Source organism: Camponotus vicinus, unplaced genomic scaffold (genome assembly GCF_025532165.1).
Source record: "Camponotus vicinus isolate PSW18456_S1 unplaced genomic scaffold, iyCamVici1.0 SCAF_3, whole genome shotgun sequence".
Classification (NCBI taxonomy): Eukaryota; Metazoa; Arthropoda; class Insecta; order Hymenoptera; family Formicidae; genus Camponotus; species Camponotus vicinus.
This window is the reverse complement of record NW_028141967.1, coordinates 17,263,928-17,284,998: the sequence shown is the minus strand read 5'-3', so window position 1 is coordinate 17,284,998 and position 21,071 is coordinate 17,263,928. Positions and strand designations below refer to the sequence as shown.

The window sequence follows — 21,071 nt, the reverse complement described above, 5'->3', positions numbered from 1 at the left end:
TATGCGCCTTCCTGCGCGCGCGGTGACCTTTCTATTTTTGCGAAAGAAAAATCAAATTTTTGAGCTAATTATATTGTACTTCTTGTTCTTTGGCTTTCATTATTTGTTCTACTTGTTTAATTATATTATGATTTTGTCTAATAATCGTTAAATATGTTATCTTTTATTCTTTTTACTCTATTTTATTGATTTTAAAATTTATTTTTAATTTATTATTAAAGCATATATCTCTAAGTAAAATAACATTACTTTGAATTACTATTAACATTGCTTTGAATTACTATTTGAATTTAAAAATTTATTTAATTCTTTATTTTATGAATGAACAATTAGATTCTTAAACTAGATATATCGCACAAGTACTGTTAATGTAATTATTCTGATAAATGATTACTTACATATTAAATTCTTGCAAATGCACATTCAGCTTGGTGATAAATTTGATACTGACAGTTTGATATTTAATAATTAAATGAGTGTCTGGAAATAATAGATTAAAGCCAGAAAAAAAACATAAAAATAGAAAAAGTAAAAAAGCATGAATTAAACTAATTTTAAAAAAACAGGAATTATATGATTTATACGAGCAAACTTAGATCGTCTTATATTTGTTATTGAACAAAGCTTGACATTAACAATCTAAACATTTATTGACTATTTAAATTACATAAAAATATATATGACTGCGCTTGATGAAGAAAAATACAAGATGAAAAAAACAGATAAAACTAGAAATAGAATGTGTTCTATATTTAAAATTATTTTACACGAAACATGTATTCAATTTATTTTCTGCAAAAACTTGAATTTTTCGATTTCAGTTTGAGGATCGCATATTCACATCATTATTATAAATTAATTATTACATATTATTGGCTAAGTTTATAATATCAAATATATAATGTAAATATTGGCTTTAGATTTAAAGTGAAAATACAGAATTCACGATTCATATGTTAGAATTTGGCGACTTTAATGCCCGACAAAGGACATATTCGCTCTTAAAATCTTATCTTCAAAGAAAATGAAAAAGAAAGTTGATTTAACTTTCTTCAGATTTATTTTATTAAAATAATAATGTGGTAATCTAATCTAAATTAGAAATTAATTTCTCGTCCGTAATTTGCGAGAAACTAATAAGAATTATTTATAAATAATAAGTTATTTTTAAATTACGATTAGCGTTACTGATCGCTGACAAAATTAATCATTAATTTGTTAGAGCCAATTTTCAGCATTGAAATAAATTTATCGCAATTAAATCTGAAGACCTCTGCCTGAAGAGAACAAATTATACGGATAGAATGAGAGTCAACTATAGATAGGCCATTCGACAGACGTCCGGAACAGCGTGAGAGGACACGAATTGCGGGCATTCGCTACGCTCTCTCGAGCCGTGATTTGTCCGCCCAATTTCACGGCTCTTTCGGGAAAAATGGGAAAATTTCTCCTCTCTCAGTCGCGGCAACGAGTGTGGGAAATAGATCGCGTTATTCTCCCGCGGTTGACTCTTTGACACGCCCATGGCGAACGCGCGGATTAAAACGTTCCTTCCAGTCTTACGTTTCGGTGCTGGCATTTAAATCATACAAACAGTTTAAATTCCAGCGAGTGATCATAGAGGATTATTTAATTCAATTGTAGTGTCTTGAATCAATGGGAAAAATTGCACACGCGTAATAGTATAAATTAGATAAATAACAATCAGTCCAAATACACATTTTATTCCAACCGAATATTTTTCATTTTATTATTATTGACGAGAAAACTGTTTCGTTCATAAATAATAAAAAACGTCATTTTATTATTATTTATGAGAAAACTTTAAATTTTATTGCTTATAAAGTAGTAAAAAAGCATCGCATTAAAAAAAGCAACTAGGTTTATATTAGATATCTTCTCTCTCTCTCTCTTTTTCTCTCTCTTTCACACACAATACCTTTCATATACTTCCCATTAAAACTCTGATATTTATACCATTGTACCATTCAGCGATTCATTTAATGTAGTTAACAATACATTCTTAGTTTCGAAATAAACAGTGATTCTCTTTTAGCAGTTCGATTTTACGTATAATTACTTAAATTATTTATTTTTGTATATCCGTGCTACATATAATTAACTACAATCTGTTTTAAATTTTCTACAATTTTCAATATAGGGAAATTATATATAGCATATTAATAAGAAAAAACACGCAGTATTGATTAGGTTTAGGAGATTAATTAAAAATTACATTATAATCTTTAAACGTCACCAATAATTAGATCTTAATATAAGTGCTTCTTTCATACTTTTTTTTCTTCAATGGCTACATTGTTATGAACAGAATAAAATATTCGAATCATGTATCTCAACAATTAGTATTAATGACATTTTTATCATAATCATAACTTTTGTTACACAAATTTATGAACCATCTAAATCTCTCGAGAGATTAATTGAAAAATGCGTTTTTTTTAATAATTGAAAAGAACAGTTGAAAGCTTTTCAATTTTAATCGTTGGAAATGTAACGACAGGAAGCGGTCGAGTCTGAAAATTGTTAAATTTGGTTTCGCTGTTCTCTATCGGCTAACTTCGACCCTCGCCCTATGCAACGACGATGTCAATCGAGGTCAGCGTCGCCGCCGCAATCTCAGCATCGCCTTCCGGAGCGCGTCCGCGGACGATTATTAGTTTTCCGCCTCTCCCGGAAACCGTCGGCTCGTTCTCATCGACCGCAAAGAACGTGGTAACGTCGTCGTCCACCGCCCGTCGTACGTTACCACGCTCTATAGGGGAGAGTCGCTCTTTCCGCGTCCTCCGGGTAGGCGTGGCAGCGTCGGGAGAGATGATTTATCCCTCGCGCGAGGCGCAGTAACTGCCGAGATCGCTGGCTAAACGACCGCGCCGGTCCTTTTCGTGTATTAACCGTAATGCACTCTGCCTTGCTATTGTGTACACTGTATACGATCCCCCCGTTCTACTTCTTCGGACCCCCTTCAAACCCCCCCTTCAACTACCCCGGCGACCTTTCGTTTTTTTCCCTGTCATCTTCTGTAATTTTTTGACATTCTCTTGTTGGACATTATTATATAACTTATGAAAGATGTTTCTAGTTTCTTTTTTGCGCGAAGAATTTCGTTCAAGATTAATTATTTCTATCTTTGTTGTAGCGCTTATTTTTGTTTTCTCACTTCAAATTCGATTAATTGATGTACATGTTGTTACTTTAAGTTAATGTTTTTGATACAGACTTTTTTTATCACTAAACAATGATTTTAATACACATTCATGCTATTATTATGATTGATTTGTACTATATATCAGTTGTAAAACACACAATAAAAAAATAAAAATAGGAATGCATAAAAATAAGAAGACGTCTTTTTACAATAATTATTATCGCATTTTAAAAATTAACATGTCGATATATTTTAAAAAGAGTGCAACTATACAATATTAATAATTAAACTTCTTTATTATGTACCCTCGTTACTTACCTAAGAAGATAAAATCACCTGTCATCAATTATTGTGCGCTGAGAAAAACTTTTATATTTTTATCGCCGTTTCCGTTTCAAAAGTCACGGCTATTCCGAGTCAAAAAAGGCTAAATCGAATTAGCCGGCTGACACATTGACGTGTTTTGCATCGTGCATCGTCCTGCAGTTGCAGCGGCCCGGTCGAACCTGGCATATGGGGTCACGCCTACGAGGTAAGCGAAGGGGGCCCCGATTTCGTCCGTGGAGCCCTATTCAGAGGCTCGGGGCCCGCACGCGACGCAGCCTGCGAAAATGCGCAATCCACCGATTTGAGATGACGATCCGATCCCGTGGGAGCACCCGATGACGATGAGTCGACCCGGGGCGGCCGGAGGCCCCTCGAGAACCGCAACAAAATTGTCAAAACAAGACAAACGCAGGAACCCTCGTGCGATTAGCGATCTCTGTCAATCGATCTTTTGAATCGAAATCTGCGAGATATAAATTGGTTCTGGGAGAATGCAAATATAAAAGTCAAGAACTTTGAGAGATTCTTCAAGACGTTATCTCAAAATCCTATAATTTATTCTAAAATAAATTAAGATTTCTTATACCATCAGTATTGCAAGTCTTGATTTTCAAAGATTTTTATCTATCCTCAATAAAATTAGAATATTATAAATCATCAATCCAACTCTTAAAGTTTAGCTTTAAGGAGAAGGGGAAGATATCTCCATGTGTAAATTTCTTTTATTATGCAAATATTTTTAATTATTAAGGAGATAAGTGATGTTCATAAAGTGATACTCTTGTAATTAATTAATTTTTAGACTAATATAGACTAACATAATTGCGCACCGAGTAGGCATAAGGTAAAAGGCAAAATGATATTTCGAATTACAGTCGCACGTTTTATTGCCGACACGATATTACAACGTATGCAAGTCTATAGCCCGACATTTTGTGCGCTTCCGCCTCGTTGTAACGTTTCGTCGTTGTAATACAGCTGCGATGATCGCACGGCTGATCGATACGCGGTATTGCCGCCACGTAATAGTTGTTCGCCAGGCTGAAACCCACTGCTTAATGTAAACTATCTACAAATACGAGCTACGATGTTTATGCGGAATTACTATCTACCTGGTATACATGTATGTATTTACAAACTTCTAGGACTTACTATTTACAATACGCGCTATGAAGTCGGAAAAGGATATCGAGCGCTCGAGCAATATGATCGAAATGACTTTCTTGCGCACTTAGAATATTTAAACCGATACGATAGAAAATGAACCAAATAGAGAAATAATTTAAATAATTAAAGAAACATTTAAAAGATAGAAAATATTTGATAGAAAAATTCCACTCTATTGTTAGCAAGCGAGTCATGCATGCTTAATTTAATTTCAATGAAATATCCTCCTGTCTCGGCGAATAATTAGCATATAAAAATTATAAAAGAAAGATATATCTGTCAAGATATAAGTATTCATCTTTTCGTAATTTTTCACATTTATCGTGGTTGATTTTTAACTCTTGATTGATAGGTATTCATATTGAGGACATCCGATTTCATTTTGTCGCGCGCACATTCTACACCGATTATCATTTTACCTCTATCTCTTTCTTTCGCGTCTTAACGTACCAGGCGTCCAATTCATCATCCGCACGACGTTCACTACCTCCCGGAGGATCCGAGACCAGCTCGATGCGCTGGCACCGCGAAGGCCCTCAAACCACCTCCAACCCCGATCTCTACTCCCATACCGGCTCCCAGTGGCGGCTGCACCTGGCCAGTCAGGTTCACTGATGAGTTTACTAGTCCCAAGGTGTCACCCAACACCGACCCCGCTCCCGGTGATGCGTTCTCGCCCGAGGATGGTGTCGGCCTCGCTCGCGGTGCCCTCGCGCACTTCTCCAGATGATGATGATGCGATCTGACAGCCAGACGGCTCACGTGCACTGGTATCGGCACCACGATCCTGGTACCTGAGCCGGTGTGTTGGCCAGCGGTACCATTGTGGCGACCAGAAGCGCCGGAGGGCGTTATAGCCGACGTCGCCGTCGAACCGACACCGACGCCGCCGCCGCTCAACCCGGCCTTCACCCGCTTCCACTTGGCACGTCGATTCTGGAACCAGATCTTCACCTGCGCCAGAATTACGTTGATTTGAGAAGCAAGTTCTTTCGCGATAGAGAGAAGAACCAAATTGCATATAATAAAATAATTAACACACACATGCACACATATATATTTATAAAATGTATTTAAAGAGCAATTAAGTTTTATAACTTTGGATATTTCATGCAAGATGATACGTTTTCCGTATCATAAATAATTTTTGACATTTCTATAAATTCTCTATATGCTCCAGATTGCGAGAATTATATTCAACATTTAAATCCTAATTTTGAATGTTTAATTAATTAATTAATTAAATGAATTATTCTTTGGCATCAAACCCTAATAGTATGTATAGCTCATTGACTTATCGTTTGTGTTCAGCACTGACCTGCACCTCCGACAGCTTCAGCGCGTGCGCTATGTGCGAACGCTCTGTCAGGCTCAGGTACTTTTTTGCGTGGAACTCGCGCTCCAGCTCTAACAGCTGTTCCGAAGTGAACGCGGTACGTCGCCGTCGGGCCTTGTTGCCACCGGTGTTCGACGTTGACGAATTTTGCCCGTTTTCTAAGGACCTGCTGGGACTTGTGGTGACATTGCCGATGCCGCCAACACCATCGGAAATGTCATGACCCTCGCCGGAACCCGCAGCCCCACCACCCTCTTCGTCGCTCTCAGCTGATACACGACCGTTCTCGGATCCTGCAACACGTGGATGATTATGAAGCATCTGTCAAATTGCATCTTTCTTTTATACATCAAAATTTTAAATCTAATTAATTCATCGAAATATAATGTGCCAAAAAAATTTGAAACTGATGGTAAAATAATTTGTCACTAAATTAATTTGCGTTATATTTTTATATTTTGTCAAGATGTGTGCGCATCGTTTGAATATTTGCTGCAAGCATAGATACGAATAGAAAATATAACATGCTTTTTAATCAAAATATTATTTCTATGATAAATTCACAATTGAATTATTAAGCACAAATCAAAATTATATTCAACATTCAAAAAATATAATCGTCCTAAAAAATGATTTTAAAATGCACAATTTTTAGATAGAAGGGTTAAAATCCACAATAACTCGAGACATATTAAGTTATCAAGGGACTTTATCGCTATCAAGAGTACATCGCCGCGGTATGTATAGCCTGGCGGCTATTTAATATGCGGAGCAGATTGGTCGTTCCTTCATAAAAGTTGCGCTCTTCGATCGTCGGCAACGTTCTCTCGTCCGTAATTTCCCGTACAGAGTTTTTTTTTCTTTCATCCGCGAGGCAACCGAGCGCGACATGCAATATGCACCGAGATACGAAACAAAGTTACTGTGGAGTTTGATGACTCCGTCGGGTCATCATTTATTGAAAATTATTCCTACAGCATGGTTATATAGTAGTATAAATGGCTCGCGCTTGACTGATCGACGGTCGACTGAATAAAAAACAAAATTCGCATTAATTTGCAGATGTCGGAGGAAACAATTTGAAGGTTGTCTTTAATATTAAAATGACAATTGGAGGATTTTTATATAAAAGGAAGTAAACGAGACAGAGTTCCAGTTAAAAATACATTAAGAATCTTTCAAAAATTTAATATAAAAAAAAGAAATTATGCAATTTATTTTCTATAATATTTTAGAGATCGATGAATGAATAAATTAATCAATATTTATTTAGCTTTCTAAAAATAATACAAAAATATAAAAGATAATTATTAAAATTTACTAAAATAATGTAACTAAAATTTACATGGATGCTTTTATTGAAAAATTTATGTTGTTTATTTGAAAAATCAAAACATCAGAACGTAAAACCACGTTCTATTAGACCTAAAGTTATATTCCAGTAGATAAATTAATAGGTATTAAGACTTATGCACATGCAGTCCATTTCCCTCAGAGAGAAATAGTATAAATAGAATCATATAGGTTTTCTCCTCGTCGTATTTTCTCAAGTAAGCAACCGCACGTGATTCGCACAACTTTTCCCATATGGTCGAGTCGCATGATCAAGAGCCGATCGTTATTTGCGGGCGCATTATTTCCTGCTAAAGTTCGTTGTCAACGGTCAACTTGGCTATGGTTAGCTTGAGTTATTCATCGGTCGCGATTCGCGTCTTTCTTATCCCGAAGTTCGCGGATCGCGCACTTACAGGAGCGCGCAAACTTTCCACCACCGTCGGTTTGATGCACTCTTCAATCGCTAACTTATTCAGAAGGTTTCGATTAGACGAATGATACGCTTCCGCGAGTGTACACGGGCGTTGTCCCTTGCTTCCCGTCTTTACACTTTGCGGCGGAATCGATCTGGAAGAACGACATTGTTACATCCTCGTTTAGCGGACCATATTCCTTTAGCGAATAGAGTTATTGGAGCGAGGCTATAACCCGAAACTTAAACACGACAATGAAATCGCTTTCGCTTGTTTGAAGCTGGCAATTCGGCTCTTGTAGCAAACAGATGAAGGCGACGTGAAATCGGTGAATGAACACAATATTGATTCACTCGCGAAAAAATCATTAAATGTGTCTTTTTCCATCAGAAAGAGGAAAAAAATTTTACATAAAAATAAAAAGATTTAGTTTGTATAAATAATGATTTAGTTTGTATAAATACATTTTACATTAAATCAATTCTAATAAAATAAATTCCAAATTATTCTAGTTTACAAGTTATTTTTAAAGTGTAAATTGCATCAATTTTTTATTTTGATTAAATTGTTAATTTATCTCTAAAAAATATTTGTTAAATATTCCACACATATATACATGTGTGCACCTACAATACAGACACAAAAAAATATTTTTATCTAAAAAAATATTTTTTTAAGAATATATATGGATTAAATTTGATAAATATAAAATTATATAATAGTTATGTAGCTAGTTATGTGATATTATGTATATAGTTATGTAAAGTTATGTAAGTTTTGTAATACGCGCGAAATATTATTTTATTTATAAGAGGTAATTTGCTCACATGGATCGATTAGGTTGCAAATTTACCCGCCAATTACACGAACACGCAACAGATTAATTGGGTCGCGGCATCTTTATCGATTTCACCCTAAGAAAAGCTGCTGATATCTATATACTTAACGTAATATTACAATGTTATCGATTCGTCATACATAATAATAATCGGCGAAAATAGCTGACGTTATCAGAGCTCATATTTTATTTAACCATTGGTAAAGAGCAATTATTGAAATCTGTCAATGATGAAACAGCCGGAAATTAAATCATTTAAAGATCTTTATCCTTGATTCATCGACTATTTGTGTCGGGTTAATTTTCGCAATTTACCCAATTCCATTGTTTTCATTCTCTCAACTATTTCTTCGCCAGCTGATTCTTTTTTTATACGGATGAGGGAAATATTTTACATACTTTAAAAAATTTTTTCCTGATATAAATATCCTGATTAGAAATTTCTGATGCGTATAAAATATCTCAAAATACATTAGAATTAAAGTATCTTTTTTAAACAATGAAATGTTTTGAATTTTAAACGATTTTAGAATTCTTGAATTTTTAATTTTTTGAAAAGTATTTTCTTAAGGAGGAAATTCTTGATTTTAAAATTTTAAAATTCTCTGATTCTTTAAAAGTTAACAATTCTTCGAGTTCAAGATTCTTCAATTTTTTAAAAAATACAATGAAATTAACCGAATTATTCCGCAGTTATATAATGTCTCGCATAATGATGCAAGGTTCCACAATCGATCGGCAGAATCGTGCCAATCTCGGTATCGTCGTTACCAAGGGGCACCGTTCCTTTTTTTTCGCGACAAGTATGGCGCGGTCCTTTACGGACCAAGATGCGATCCTCCCATATCGTGTCGGACGCGCCGCAGGCTCACCACAATCGGGCAATGAATAACGAAATTTCACCGACCAGGAAAACTGCGGGAAAAGCAAAAAAAATGTCCGGGGGTCGAGTGCTTTCGTTCGATTGCAAGTGCGGGTACCAAGTAGTCGAGGAAACAATTTATGCATCTGTGGTCTCCACAGATAAAAATGCAAAGAGCTCGCGTGGGTTTGATTATAATCGTAGCTTATGTACACACTTCATCTTCTTATACATTCAGCATTAGCGTGATCGTTAAGAAAAATTATGCAAACATTATTATTACGAAAACAAATATGAAGGATTCGGGACATAATATCTATAGCATCGCATAAATATCTTATCACACCCTTTCGTTGAACACTTTTAATTATATCACTGCACTTCTCCTATTTTTGCAATTTAGCGGTAAGATTTCAATATTCGTGTGTGATTCCAGCCGTGTATGAGAAATAAATCCGGCTGATTAAGCGTTAAGGAAACAGGCGAGATTCGCGACCTGATTCGAGAATAATTTGCTCGATCGCGGCCCCCGATATAGCGCCCGACGCGATCGATCGGCGAGCTTCGCCGGAAGCAATTATCGGGATCGGATCGTAGGAAGCGCTCATTCGCTCGCTCGCGTATGACTCTGAGTAAATGTATTTTTGGATACGCGACATGAAATTTCAATCGGGCTTATTAACGGTCGCTCTGCCAGTATGCACCGTATGATGACGTTACCGAGTGTTGCGACGATCGATATAGCGAAATGTCGTTTTGTCTCCTTTCCTCTTCCTGCATCTATTATATTCGCATGCTGCGAATATATTACAAGCGTTCTTAGACAGTAAAATATGAAAATCGAACATGTAAATAAAATATATATAATTGTAACATAATAAAATTGTAATATGATATTTAATATACAGAGGAAAAAATAAAATAAAATTGTAACATAATATTTAACATACAGAGAAAAAACAGAGAGATAGAGAGAAAGAGATCGAAAAATTTTAAAATTAATTTTTGATAGTAAAATGATTTTCTCTCCCAAGAGATAATTTAAAATTAATAATTTTTGAAGATAAAATATAAACAATCAAGAATATGTCAAAGAAAATGTATTTCCTTCTGTAATATGTAATGCTTTAAAAAATGAAAGAGTATTGTCTTTACTGGATGAAAATGACACGAAACTACTTGTCGCAATTGAATAATGCACGTACATTCCACTTTATAATTTCGAGAGTTTTTTCGTTCTCACAATCTCGGTTACATCACATTTATCGACAGACTTTTTCTATAAATGCTTCTTATGCACTAGATAATTGTCGAATCGCCGAGTCGCCGGCAGTTATAACCCGGATTATACCAGTTGTTAATTCTGCAACGCTGGCATTATAAATATCACACGATGCTCAACGTCGCGGCAAAATTGACGGCTTCCATTCATAGCGACGCGACAGCCACTTTGTTACACGTTACTGGCTCGAAGCCGATCCTTCATATAATCGGCTTCATCTTAGTCGTCGTCCTGACGGCTATGAATGACGAATGACGTGGTCTAAAAGGACCTTTCGTCTCGCATGCCAAATCGAAATATGATCCTTCCACTCATCCGATGCACGATACGCTAATCGGCATTCCGTCGCAAAATCGGTGAGTGCGATTAAAATTCAAGTGACATTCGATGATTATCGTCTTGTGTGCTGTTTGAAAGTCATCGAATTATTAGATTCGAGTACAGAGTAAAGGAAACGAGCGATTATAGTAATTACACTTAATTAATTAGTCTTATTCTCGCTATGGAGGAAAATTAACAGAACGCTACCTTAAAACTGTCTCCAATAAACATAACTTTGAATTCTTTTAGATTATCGTAATCACAAAAGACAAGATAAGTATCACGTAAAAACATTTCAATTTTAATCGTTTACAGATAATCTAGATAAATTACAAAAATTAATTTTATTATAATATTTTGCTATAAGATAAAACAATCGCGTCAGAATATTGACATAATCTGATAGCATCACCAATAGTAATATCCAAAGACTCAGACAATTCGTCGGATTTTTTTCTTCAGCAGTAGTAGTAATATTTTTGTAAATGGCTTACACACACACACACACACACACACACACACACACACACACACACACACACACAGATATATCTGGAAACAGTTAGTTTGCTTGTCGCGTTTAAATTTTACATTATGTAACAAGTAAGTCAATTTATCATGCAAAAGAATTATTTAATCTAGTAAATCCAATATTTTCGACGAAGTAAAACGAGACTTTCATGAATTTTCATGGATTTTTTGATTTTTTTGATTTTTCGAATGGAACTCTAAATTTTCCATAAACAATCAAAAGTTTCGTTTTTTTGACTCTTTCACATTTCCATTTACATAGCTAATTTTCATGTTCTTACGATGAAAACGCTGTTAACACACTTTCTAGGCCAACAATAAATAATTCGCTACTGAATATCGCGCGCGCGCGCGAGACTTGTTCTCATTTCAAAGTACTTGTCTGTTACTAATCCAATCTTCAATACATCTACGTGATGGATTCGATATTTTTGTATCTCCAAGTGATGGAATCCAAATCTGTATGTCCAGGATTTTGAGATTTTTCCTTTAAAGTAATAAAACGTGTACACATTTTAAAAATGTATCATTCATAAAAATTCTGACTGATATAATGTTGAAAAATATAATATTCACACACACACACACATGAAGAAAATTTAATTAATGTACATTTTGACGTATATATCTATATATTTTTAAATGTAATATAAAGCAGACTTTATTAAAAAATTAACAAGATAATATAAAATACGAAAGAGATTACTCGACATAAGTTATTTTTATAAATGGAAGAATTCAATATATACCAGAAGACACTTAGTAGACTGCTCTATTAAAAGTATTATCTTTCAATACACTCCAATACCTTCCAATAAAAATTTCAATACCTCCCAATCTCAGTTGCAGAAATTGTATAATCGAACAATTTGAAGATCTTAGACATTATAAAAGGAAGAGTTATTTTTAACTTCTCGTCATATTGGATAATAGCTCCGACAATCGATAAAATCTTAGCTGCGCCGTTGTGTATTTATGACGCATCGTCTCGATCGACGATCGCATTAAAATAACTGCCCGTTCGTAGACTGTATAAAAATTCACTGCTCATCAAGAATAAAACCGATCGAGAAAGCATGCACAATGCATATGCTTGATGGCACTAACGTTCATTTTATCACGCATTTCTTACAAGCCAATTTATTTGTTTCTATTGATAGTTAAGATTAATCAAAAGAATTAATTAAAAGATTAAGAGATTAATTAATAGTCAAAATTGAAATTATGTATTCCAAAAATAAAAAAATGCCAATTCTTTTTTGTACAATTTAAATAGTATTTTATTTTATGCATTAAATTAAATTAAAGATTCACATATGATACGTAACATTATAATTTAGTAGGAACGGCCATGTGAAAAAAATAAATTCATCTTTTGAATTGTATTGTGATTATATAATTCATTGAAGAATATTAAAATTCTTCTAGTACAGAGTTTAGCTGTTCAAATCACAACATGATTTTTACTATAATTTAATTTTTTTTAATATTCTTCTTCCTCCTTCATTTATATTTCTTGTTGCTTAGAAAAAAATTATATACTTTATTGAGTTTCAGAGATTTTTATTTCTTAAATTATACTTATTGATTTTTTGTATTTTTCAATGCTTGACTCATACGTTGCTATTCAAATTTAAAATCTTAATTCTTAAATTCATATGTAATTGTCGATTCCAGGATATTGGGATATCAATCGTAGCAAAACTAGTTTCAGAAATTGTTATTTAACGTTTTCGAATTCTTCCTTTAATTTTTTCCCATTCCATTGATTCTCATCAGAGCAAGATCAGGATTGGTAATCCACGCATTGTACGAGAATGCAATGCTCACACGTAGGTGGATCGCGACGAATTCGTGGAACGTCGCGATCGCGCCTCATCGTGACGATCGGACGCACCGGTTCGGCGCGGTGCGTCATAAATGACCGATGACAGGTTCCCCGAAGTCATTTCGTCTCGCATACGAAATCGCCGCCGGTCGGCGGTACATCAATAAAAAGTGTGTCCGGCCACGAATAAATGCGCGCGCCTGTACACCATCGGAATTGTCCCCACGAAAATACGTGATCGACGATCACGTACCCTTCGACTTTCGGCGATCGTCCAGCGGCGCCTTTTCGAAGAACTATATCTGCAAGATATTGTCTAAAAATTCTTGAAAAGAAAAAATGATTTTCCGTCCTTTTTTAAAAGTAACTCTTTAGGCACGTTATCATTTTAAGTTATATTTATTTATTCCGATTTTATTTCCCGCCCCTTTCATTTGAGTTTTATCTTACGAAAAATATATATTCTTGAGAGTATATTCAAAGTATTTCTTCACTATATTTTTTAACTTTGAGATCATCTATTAAATATTTCCAGAAAATCTCCGAAAAATACGAGAAGATTTGAATATATGGAAATTACATTAGAGGAAATTCGGCCAAGATATTCTAAAGTATCATAATATTTCGCACATTCACATATGTCTGTACACATAAGAGATCGGGCCACGAGACCGTGATAATTTATGCACGCTACCGTGTATCTCGATCCTTTGCGGTCGATCGTGGCGACTGCGATCGTGACCAAAGACACACCATCGGAATTTGTAAACACTTAACAGTCGAACCCGCCGATTTCTCCCGTTTCGCGATTGGATCCATAGATCATTCTGCGCCCCTCTTTAGAGACCATCGCTTTGACGGCAATATTTGTTCCTGCACCGCTTAATTATTAAATAATCATATTACGATTTAATCATTTCTTCCTGAAATATCATTTAAAATTATATTACGGTAAAGATACCACACTTCTCACGCAAAATAAATTTATCGTATTAAATTAATAGTCGGACAAGATGGAAAATTGTCAGAATTCAAAATTTATATATGGCTCGACATATTTTCGCTAAGTTTAAATTACCGCACTATCAAAAGATTAAAAATTATGTAATATACATAGTGTTATTACCATATAATCTATCACTATAAGATAATCAAAGCACTTACATGTGCTCTCTTAGAAAACTAAGACTGTTCCAAAGCACTTTCTGCATTTATAACAAGTTACTACTAACTTTGTGGCGAGTTATATTCAGCATTGGTTCTATGTTTTCTACATATATATATGTATACCTCTCACGCAAATCTTTTTATCTCGCCCATTTTCGAAGGATGATATGACAAAAAAATGTATTCACTTATTTATAGGATTATTATAAGCTATGATATTTAATTTCATTTCATTTAAATGATTTGGATTATGTATTTAATCGCGAGATGCGGACGATTAATTTGAGAGAAGGAGAGATGAAATGCTATACCAAATTTATTTCTTCACTGAAAGAAGACTCCGCCAATCCTAGCAGCACTCTGCAACTAGCCCGCCGCAAATTCTCTCGTTATATTGTTTTTATTACAAACCATTATCCCTAAAAATAAATTATTTGCCAATCCTAACTTTGTAAACAGCCCGCAAATTCTCTTGTCATTTATTGTATTATAAACTATTATTCCTAAAGACAAACCAATTGCTTTTGTCTCTCTCGCGCTTACAATCTTCTTCATGAAAATAAAAAAGAATGTTAAGGGGAGGGGTTGAAAACTGTGCAGCTCACCGTGCCGCGACTTGGAGAGATCGTGCGCCGGCGACGCCGGCGAGCCGATGCTGCCGTCCTCGTCTTCGCTGTCGGTGAAGCTACTGAGGGCACGCTGACTCCCCGTGCGACGGCAACCGTCCAAGGGGTAGTATCCTTGCGGATGACCGGACGCTGACGCGGAGAGCTGCGGCAGCCGGCTCTGATGCAGCTCCGGATGAGCCGGATAGCCGGCGGACGGATGCTGCGGCGGCAGCATCGGGACACCGGATGCACCGCTGCCGCCGTACATCCGCATCGGTAGCCAGGCGCTGTACAGACCCAGTGGCACACCGAAACCTGTGCAGATGAGTTGATGGATTTAGATAGTTTAGATGGTCGGTAGATTCGGGTAGATGGATACAGAAGTAAATTGTCGATAAATTTATCCAGATTGTATCTAAGCCAGAGCGGCCAGTCTATCTTTGAACTCGATTCAATAATTTTAATTCTGAATGGGATTGTTAGTTACTGTTAATAATAATTTAATTGTATAAAAATAGATTATTAAATATTTTAAATATGTTTTTTAACCGCATTTAAAATAACAATTTAAAATTTTTTACTTAGCATTTCTCTTAGTGCATTCTTCGTTTCTTAGAGTTAGATAGTGAAAGTATATTTCAAATCACGAAGACATGTAATTTGATTATTTTAATATATTTGATTATTTTAATATATTTGATTATTTTAATGTAAAATTTAATATCTCTTCGTAAATATTCTATCAATGTCTTCATTTACGTCTTCGATCTTTCCAACATCCATTAATAGTAATACAAATGAATGTAATTGCAGGATTAATCAAATTTCATGTTTCACTTTTAGTCTTGTTAAAAAATTTTTAATAAGATGTTTCTTGTTTGCTAAATGTTTATTCTTACATTTAACTTTTATTTTCTTAAACATATTTTTTATCTCTTAAATTCATATTCACATTCACATATTCATTGTTACTATTTATACATTATGCAACTGCTTTATTTTTTAAAGTAATTTTAGATTTTGATTTTCACATATATTTTTGTTAATTCTCTTTTAATTAACATTAATTATGACTTTGTATGACACATATTTTTCTTCATTAAATTCATAGCATGTATCAATTCTTTTTTGTACCAACGAAATTATATATATATATATATATATATATATATATATATATATATATATATATATATATACATATATAACATTGTGGTTACAAGTTAATGTTTAATGATATAACTTGGAGTTAACTGCGCCATACTACAATAAGTTGAATAGAAGAAGAAACGGTAGGTTCCGAAGGTTTCAATTATAAGCATATCCATGATCGCAGATTATAGTCCGCAAAACGTCGCCAGCACCTGGTATCTTTTCACGTTTTGGAGCATCGCTTAGACATCGCGGCGCCTTTGACTCGATAGAATAATCTCTTATAGTGATTGTGTCATTATCTATCTGCACGTATATTGCATTAAATAATCAAAAATATTAATAGTTATATCTCATCCAAAGCCAACAAACTACAAAATACAATGTTTAACAAATATACATAGCATTTAATTTTTACAAATATATATATGTAAAAAGTATAATGTTTAATCATATGCATGCATTTCTAATATATTTGCTCGCGTTCTATATCATTCATGATATCAGCCATTGCTGGCTAAATCGGTATGTAATTCTCCCGACGGAAAAGTAATAAAGATTGTATGAGAATCTTGCATGATTTAATTTTTAACGATTCCACCATATGCATGAATGAAGAATTCTTTTTCCACAATGAAAATTCTTACAATAACTTGTTAAAGATTATAATAAATAAACGTTATTGTTTCACGTTTGAAGCATTTATTAGTTTCATTGTTCATCCATAATTAAAATAAAAATTGATAGAAAATATGCATAATATGTATTTTTTTAAACCGAATATATCATCGATTAAAACAATGACAAGATTTCACCGAAGATTAATGTTTCACACGCAGTAAAAACACTCAATTTATGCCTTTATTTTGTTTTTGATTATAGCAGTAAGATTTCACTGAAAAATCATTCGCTATCAGTAATTCCAGTGCTATACTCGTACTTATAACTGAAAGCACTGTTTATCAATGATAATACACTGATATCACTTAAAAGAGTATAAGACGCGAACATTTAAAAATTTAGTGGATCAATAAGCTCTTCCATTTTACAAGATTTCACAATCTTAATATCTCTTACAAAATTAGCTGTTTTAATAAAAAAAAAGTTTTATTTTATATAATTTATAATAACATTTATAATTATACACACATATATTTGACGTGAGATTTCAAATTGTTTCCTAACAATTTTATCATTGAAGAAAATATATTGACGAAAACTGAATGAATTGTCGGAACACAGACGTGGTAACACGCTCTTTTCGCTGCAGTTATTGATTCGTTTTTATGTATTTGTAGCCGCTGTATTTTAAGCCGCAGTCACGATATTAACTTTTCGCACACTCTTTTGCATTATTTTCGTCCGAAGAGTACTTATAAAATAATTTCAAATTTATAAATTGCTTCCAATCGATCCAATTCTTTAAGAAGTATGAGGACAAAAATGCTCCACATAATAAAAGCAAAAATCTTAATTTACAATTTTTTCCATTTATAATTTCTATTTACAATTTTTTCTTCAAGTGCAAAATCTTCTTTCTTATTTTACAATAATAATTCATTTAAATATTCATAACGAGTAACCACTTTGTCGTCGAAAAATTTCGATTAATTGTACTCGCATCACTTTTGCATTCAATATCCTTCTCACAGAGAATAAATTCGTAAATATAAAATTAAATTTTCAGATTAATTTCCATCAATTGCGAGGAATAAAGAAGGAAAAGAGCACTCACCTGAGGGCAGCGTGTTCGCCGTAGCGGTCGCCAGGTAATGCCTCTGATAGAGCTGATACTCCCGGTCCCGGTGCTCTTCTTCCTCGCTGCCGTTTGTTCGATCATCCCGCGCGACGACACCACCAGCATCGTGGTCCTCGCGCGCGCCACCGATCAGGCTCTCGATCGTGAAGGGTCGCGGCGTCGGACGTCGCGCGAGCTTCACTTCCGCAGCCGACGACTCCAGCTCGTCGCTCGCCGATCCGACGTCGAGCTCGGTTTCCTCCACACTTGCGTCCATGACTCGAGCTGGACCTGATGCTGGACCGATGGGTATCGGAAAAATCGAGAGCCGCGATCTTGATTCGATGTTACATACGTAGCATATCTTCCTTTTTCGTGCGCAGAAATTGTCGCTTCTCAAAGCATCGTCTTTCCGTCTTCTGACGAATTTCGTGTCTCGAGTATTTTAGGAAACTGAATCGCGCAGATTTAATTATGCGCCGAATTTGAATGAGATCCGCATCAATGTCGGATTAACTTTATTTAAGTTGTGAGTATTGAGTCATTTCAATATAAGCTTGGCGTTGTCAATTATTGTTCAGGCGCGCTTAAGGTATCAATAGATTTGTATTAATAATTGTTTTATAATTTTCTGTTTTATTCTGCCTTGCATTACATTATAATAGCTATGGCACATTTTATAGCGAGTTACAGCGTGGATAATCTTTACTGTCAACTGTCTGCTTTCTGTTTTTCTGTTCTACACAATATCCAAATATATGTAACATATAAATATCTATTATGAGACTAAAAAATCGTAGTCTTTTAATTCAACATGGCAGTCAACGCGTCAATGATAATTTCCCTTCATTGACGATATCTTCCGTGAGAGGAGACCATCGATGTTTCACAATTTAACAATTTCCGGTGTGTATTTACATTTAACATGTACTTTGGCACTGGTTACAATTTTATGTAAAAAGTAAAAATTTATTACACACTCTTCGCTGTCGTGATTTGCAGAAACACTATCGATTATTGTAATTATAATACAAGTTTGTGAAACTTAGATGTGTGATATTTAATTAAAATTAGATGGTATTTGGAAATAAGATCTGCCATGTAAAACATAGCGTTCGATTACTATAAATGCCTTCATGTGATCCCCTTTTCGCGCTTTATTATTTAAATGTAATTTTCGGCTTTTGCATATATTATGGCCACTTTGAATAAAACTGATAGATAATTAGTTCAACATGTCTAGGGCAATAATAAAATATGAACAACTGTCATTGGATCCTTGCTAAATTCGTACTAAGCGTTAAATTATCAACCAATATTACAAAGGCTAATAAAAAATAGTGTTAATCATCTGCAAAAACCTGGCAGAGTTTAATCATCAGCACAAATTTGTAGGTGGGCTTAAATTATTATGATAATACTCGTTGAGAACTTCTAGAATTGCTTGTGTCCATCTTTCTAGATTTTTTTCTCTTCTCTTTCATTTGGCAACTTTCTCGACTATAAACAATTCCGCACTACTTGTTGATGGCACCCACGAAACTATGTGTGCACTAAGATGAAACTATACCGATATCGGACGGCAACCGTATGGCACACGGGTCGACGGGCGACTGCCGAGGGTATAGAGCAAGGTATTTTAATTCGTGATCCCCCAGCATGCGCGGTTCCGGTGTGGTGGATGGGGTAGCTGCGCCGTACCGACCTTCATTCGACCCTGATTGGTTGCATGCGAACCAACAGTCGTCCGGCCGCGCCTATCGTTGGCTGACCCACCATCTTGGTGCCAGGTTTTTGATCCGAGATGCTTGCATTCGGATGTTTCGAGATTGGAAACGGTGGACAGTTCGGGACAGTCGTGGTATAGGATCCATTTTTAAATGTCATGTGATCGCTGTGACGACGTAATTAATGTTCCCTAACTAAACATGATTTCCGGGATAATGATTGAAAAGATGAAATCCTCGAGAGCATCTTCCAGAAAATTAAAATCTCGAAAATTGTTCTCGAGAAGAGCAATTTAAAAAAAAATTTAGTGTTCATTTTTCGAGGGAGAAAGCTATTCTAGTAAAATATTTTTCTCTCCAGCATTAATAAATATCATCTGCCAATGTTAATTAGATCATTTATAAAAATATAGAGATATTATATAAGTAATAAATACATAATATGTGATATTTTATATAATACCACGTATTGACTTTTACAGACTAAACTTCACTAAATCTCACATATTTAAATTATGAGGGTAACTTATGAATGACAAAGTTGAAAATAACTTTGACAGATAATTGACTAATTGCACTTTCTCGTAGACATGAATCGACGTTAATGAGCTCTCTTTCACGGTCTATTTTGTATCCTCAACATGTTCCCCATTAAGTTATCTTTCGTGCCATCCCCCAAAAGACATTTTCAAACAAGCACAAAATTGGTGTCTTGCTTCATTTGTTCACAGGAAAATTGACATGACTTCTCTATTTGTGAAACATTATTTGAAGTCACTATTACATGGTCTTCCAATTGTCTTGTGCCTTTCTAATTTCTTCTAAATATTTTAATATGTTGTGTATTTTAATATATGCTAAATACTATAATTTTTATACATGTAAAACTTTTTTAATTATTTAAGCAGAAATAAGTTGTTCTTTATTAGAAAAGAAATATTGTCTATAATATTATAATTTTAATATTACAATTTTAATATTGATTAACTATTAAGCGCCTCCTTTAATAAAATTACGTTATTTTAACATACAGAAAGATATATTATGTTCTAATAAATTTGGGAAAACATAATTATTAAATTATGAATTATGCCGCAACGTTATTAGAAATATTATACTTGTTACTTCACGCGTATTTGCGTACACGTCGAATTTTAGGATGGATTACGCCCACGCATCGTTTACGTCGTTGGTGGCTCTGAGCCGGCTAATCGATGGATCACTATAGTAACGACACTATTTTGATACTCGTTAGCTTGCCGTCACTTTAATT

General features: G+C 34.5%; 1 protein-coding gene across 2 annotated transcripts; it reads right to left on the bottom strand.

Annotated features, from left to right (window-relative positions):
* Positions 1-4,028: 4,028 nt before the first annotated feature.
* Unpg (homeobox protein unplugged) lies at positions 4,029-19,879 on the bottom strand. 2 transcript variants are annotated; one of them, XM_083093976.1, is made up of 5 exons: positions 18,069-19,879; positions 15,179-15,496; positions 5,979-6,289; positions 5,111-5,614; positions 4,029-4,534 (listed from the first exon to the last, which is right to left on the bottom strand). In XM_083093976.1, the coding sequence occupies exons 1-4, from the start codon at positions 18,346-18,348 to the stop codon at positions 5,144-5,146; spliced, it is 1,380 nt and encodes a 459-aa protein (XP_082950102.1). In that variant the 5' UTR covers positions 18,349-19,879; the 3' UTR covers positions 4,029-4,534; positions 5,111-5,143. The 2 variants fall into 2 exon arrangements, with proteins under 2 accessions (XP_082950102.1, XP_082950101.1); XM_083093975.1 differs by having other exon boundaries at positions 4,029-5,614; positions 18,069-19,878.
* Between the last annotated feature and the right edge of the window lie 1,192 nt (positions 19,880-21,071).

Coding starts and splice junctions, on each gene's coding strand:
- Unpg (XM_083093976.1), bottom strand. CDS start 18,348: ATGGACGCAAGTGTGGAGGAAACCGAGCTCGACGTCGGATCGGCGAGC. Junction 15,497..18,068: donor GGCGAACACGCTGCCCTCAG/GTGAGTGCTCTT, acceptor TCATCTGCACAG/GTTTCGGTGTGCCACTGGGT. Junction 6,290..15,178: donor TCTCTCCAAGTCGCGGCACG/GTGAGCTGCACA, acceptor CACGTGTTGCAG/GATCCGAGAACGGTCGTGTA.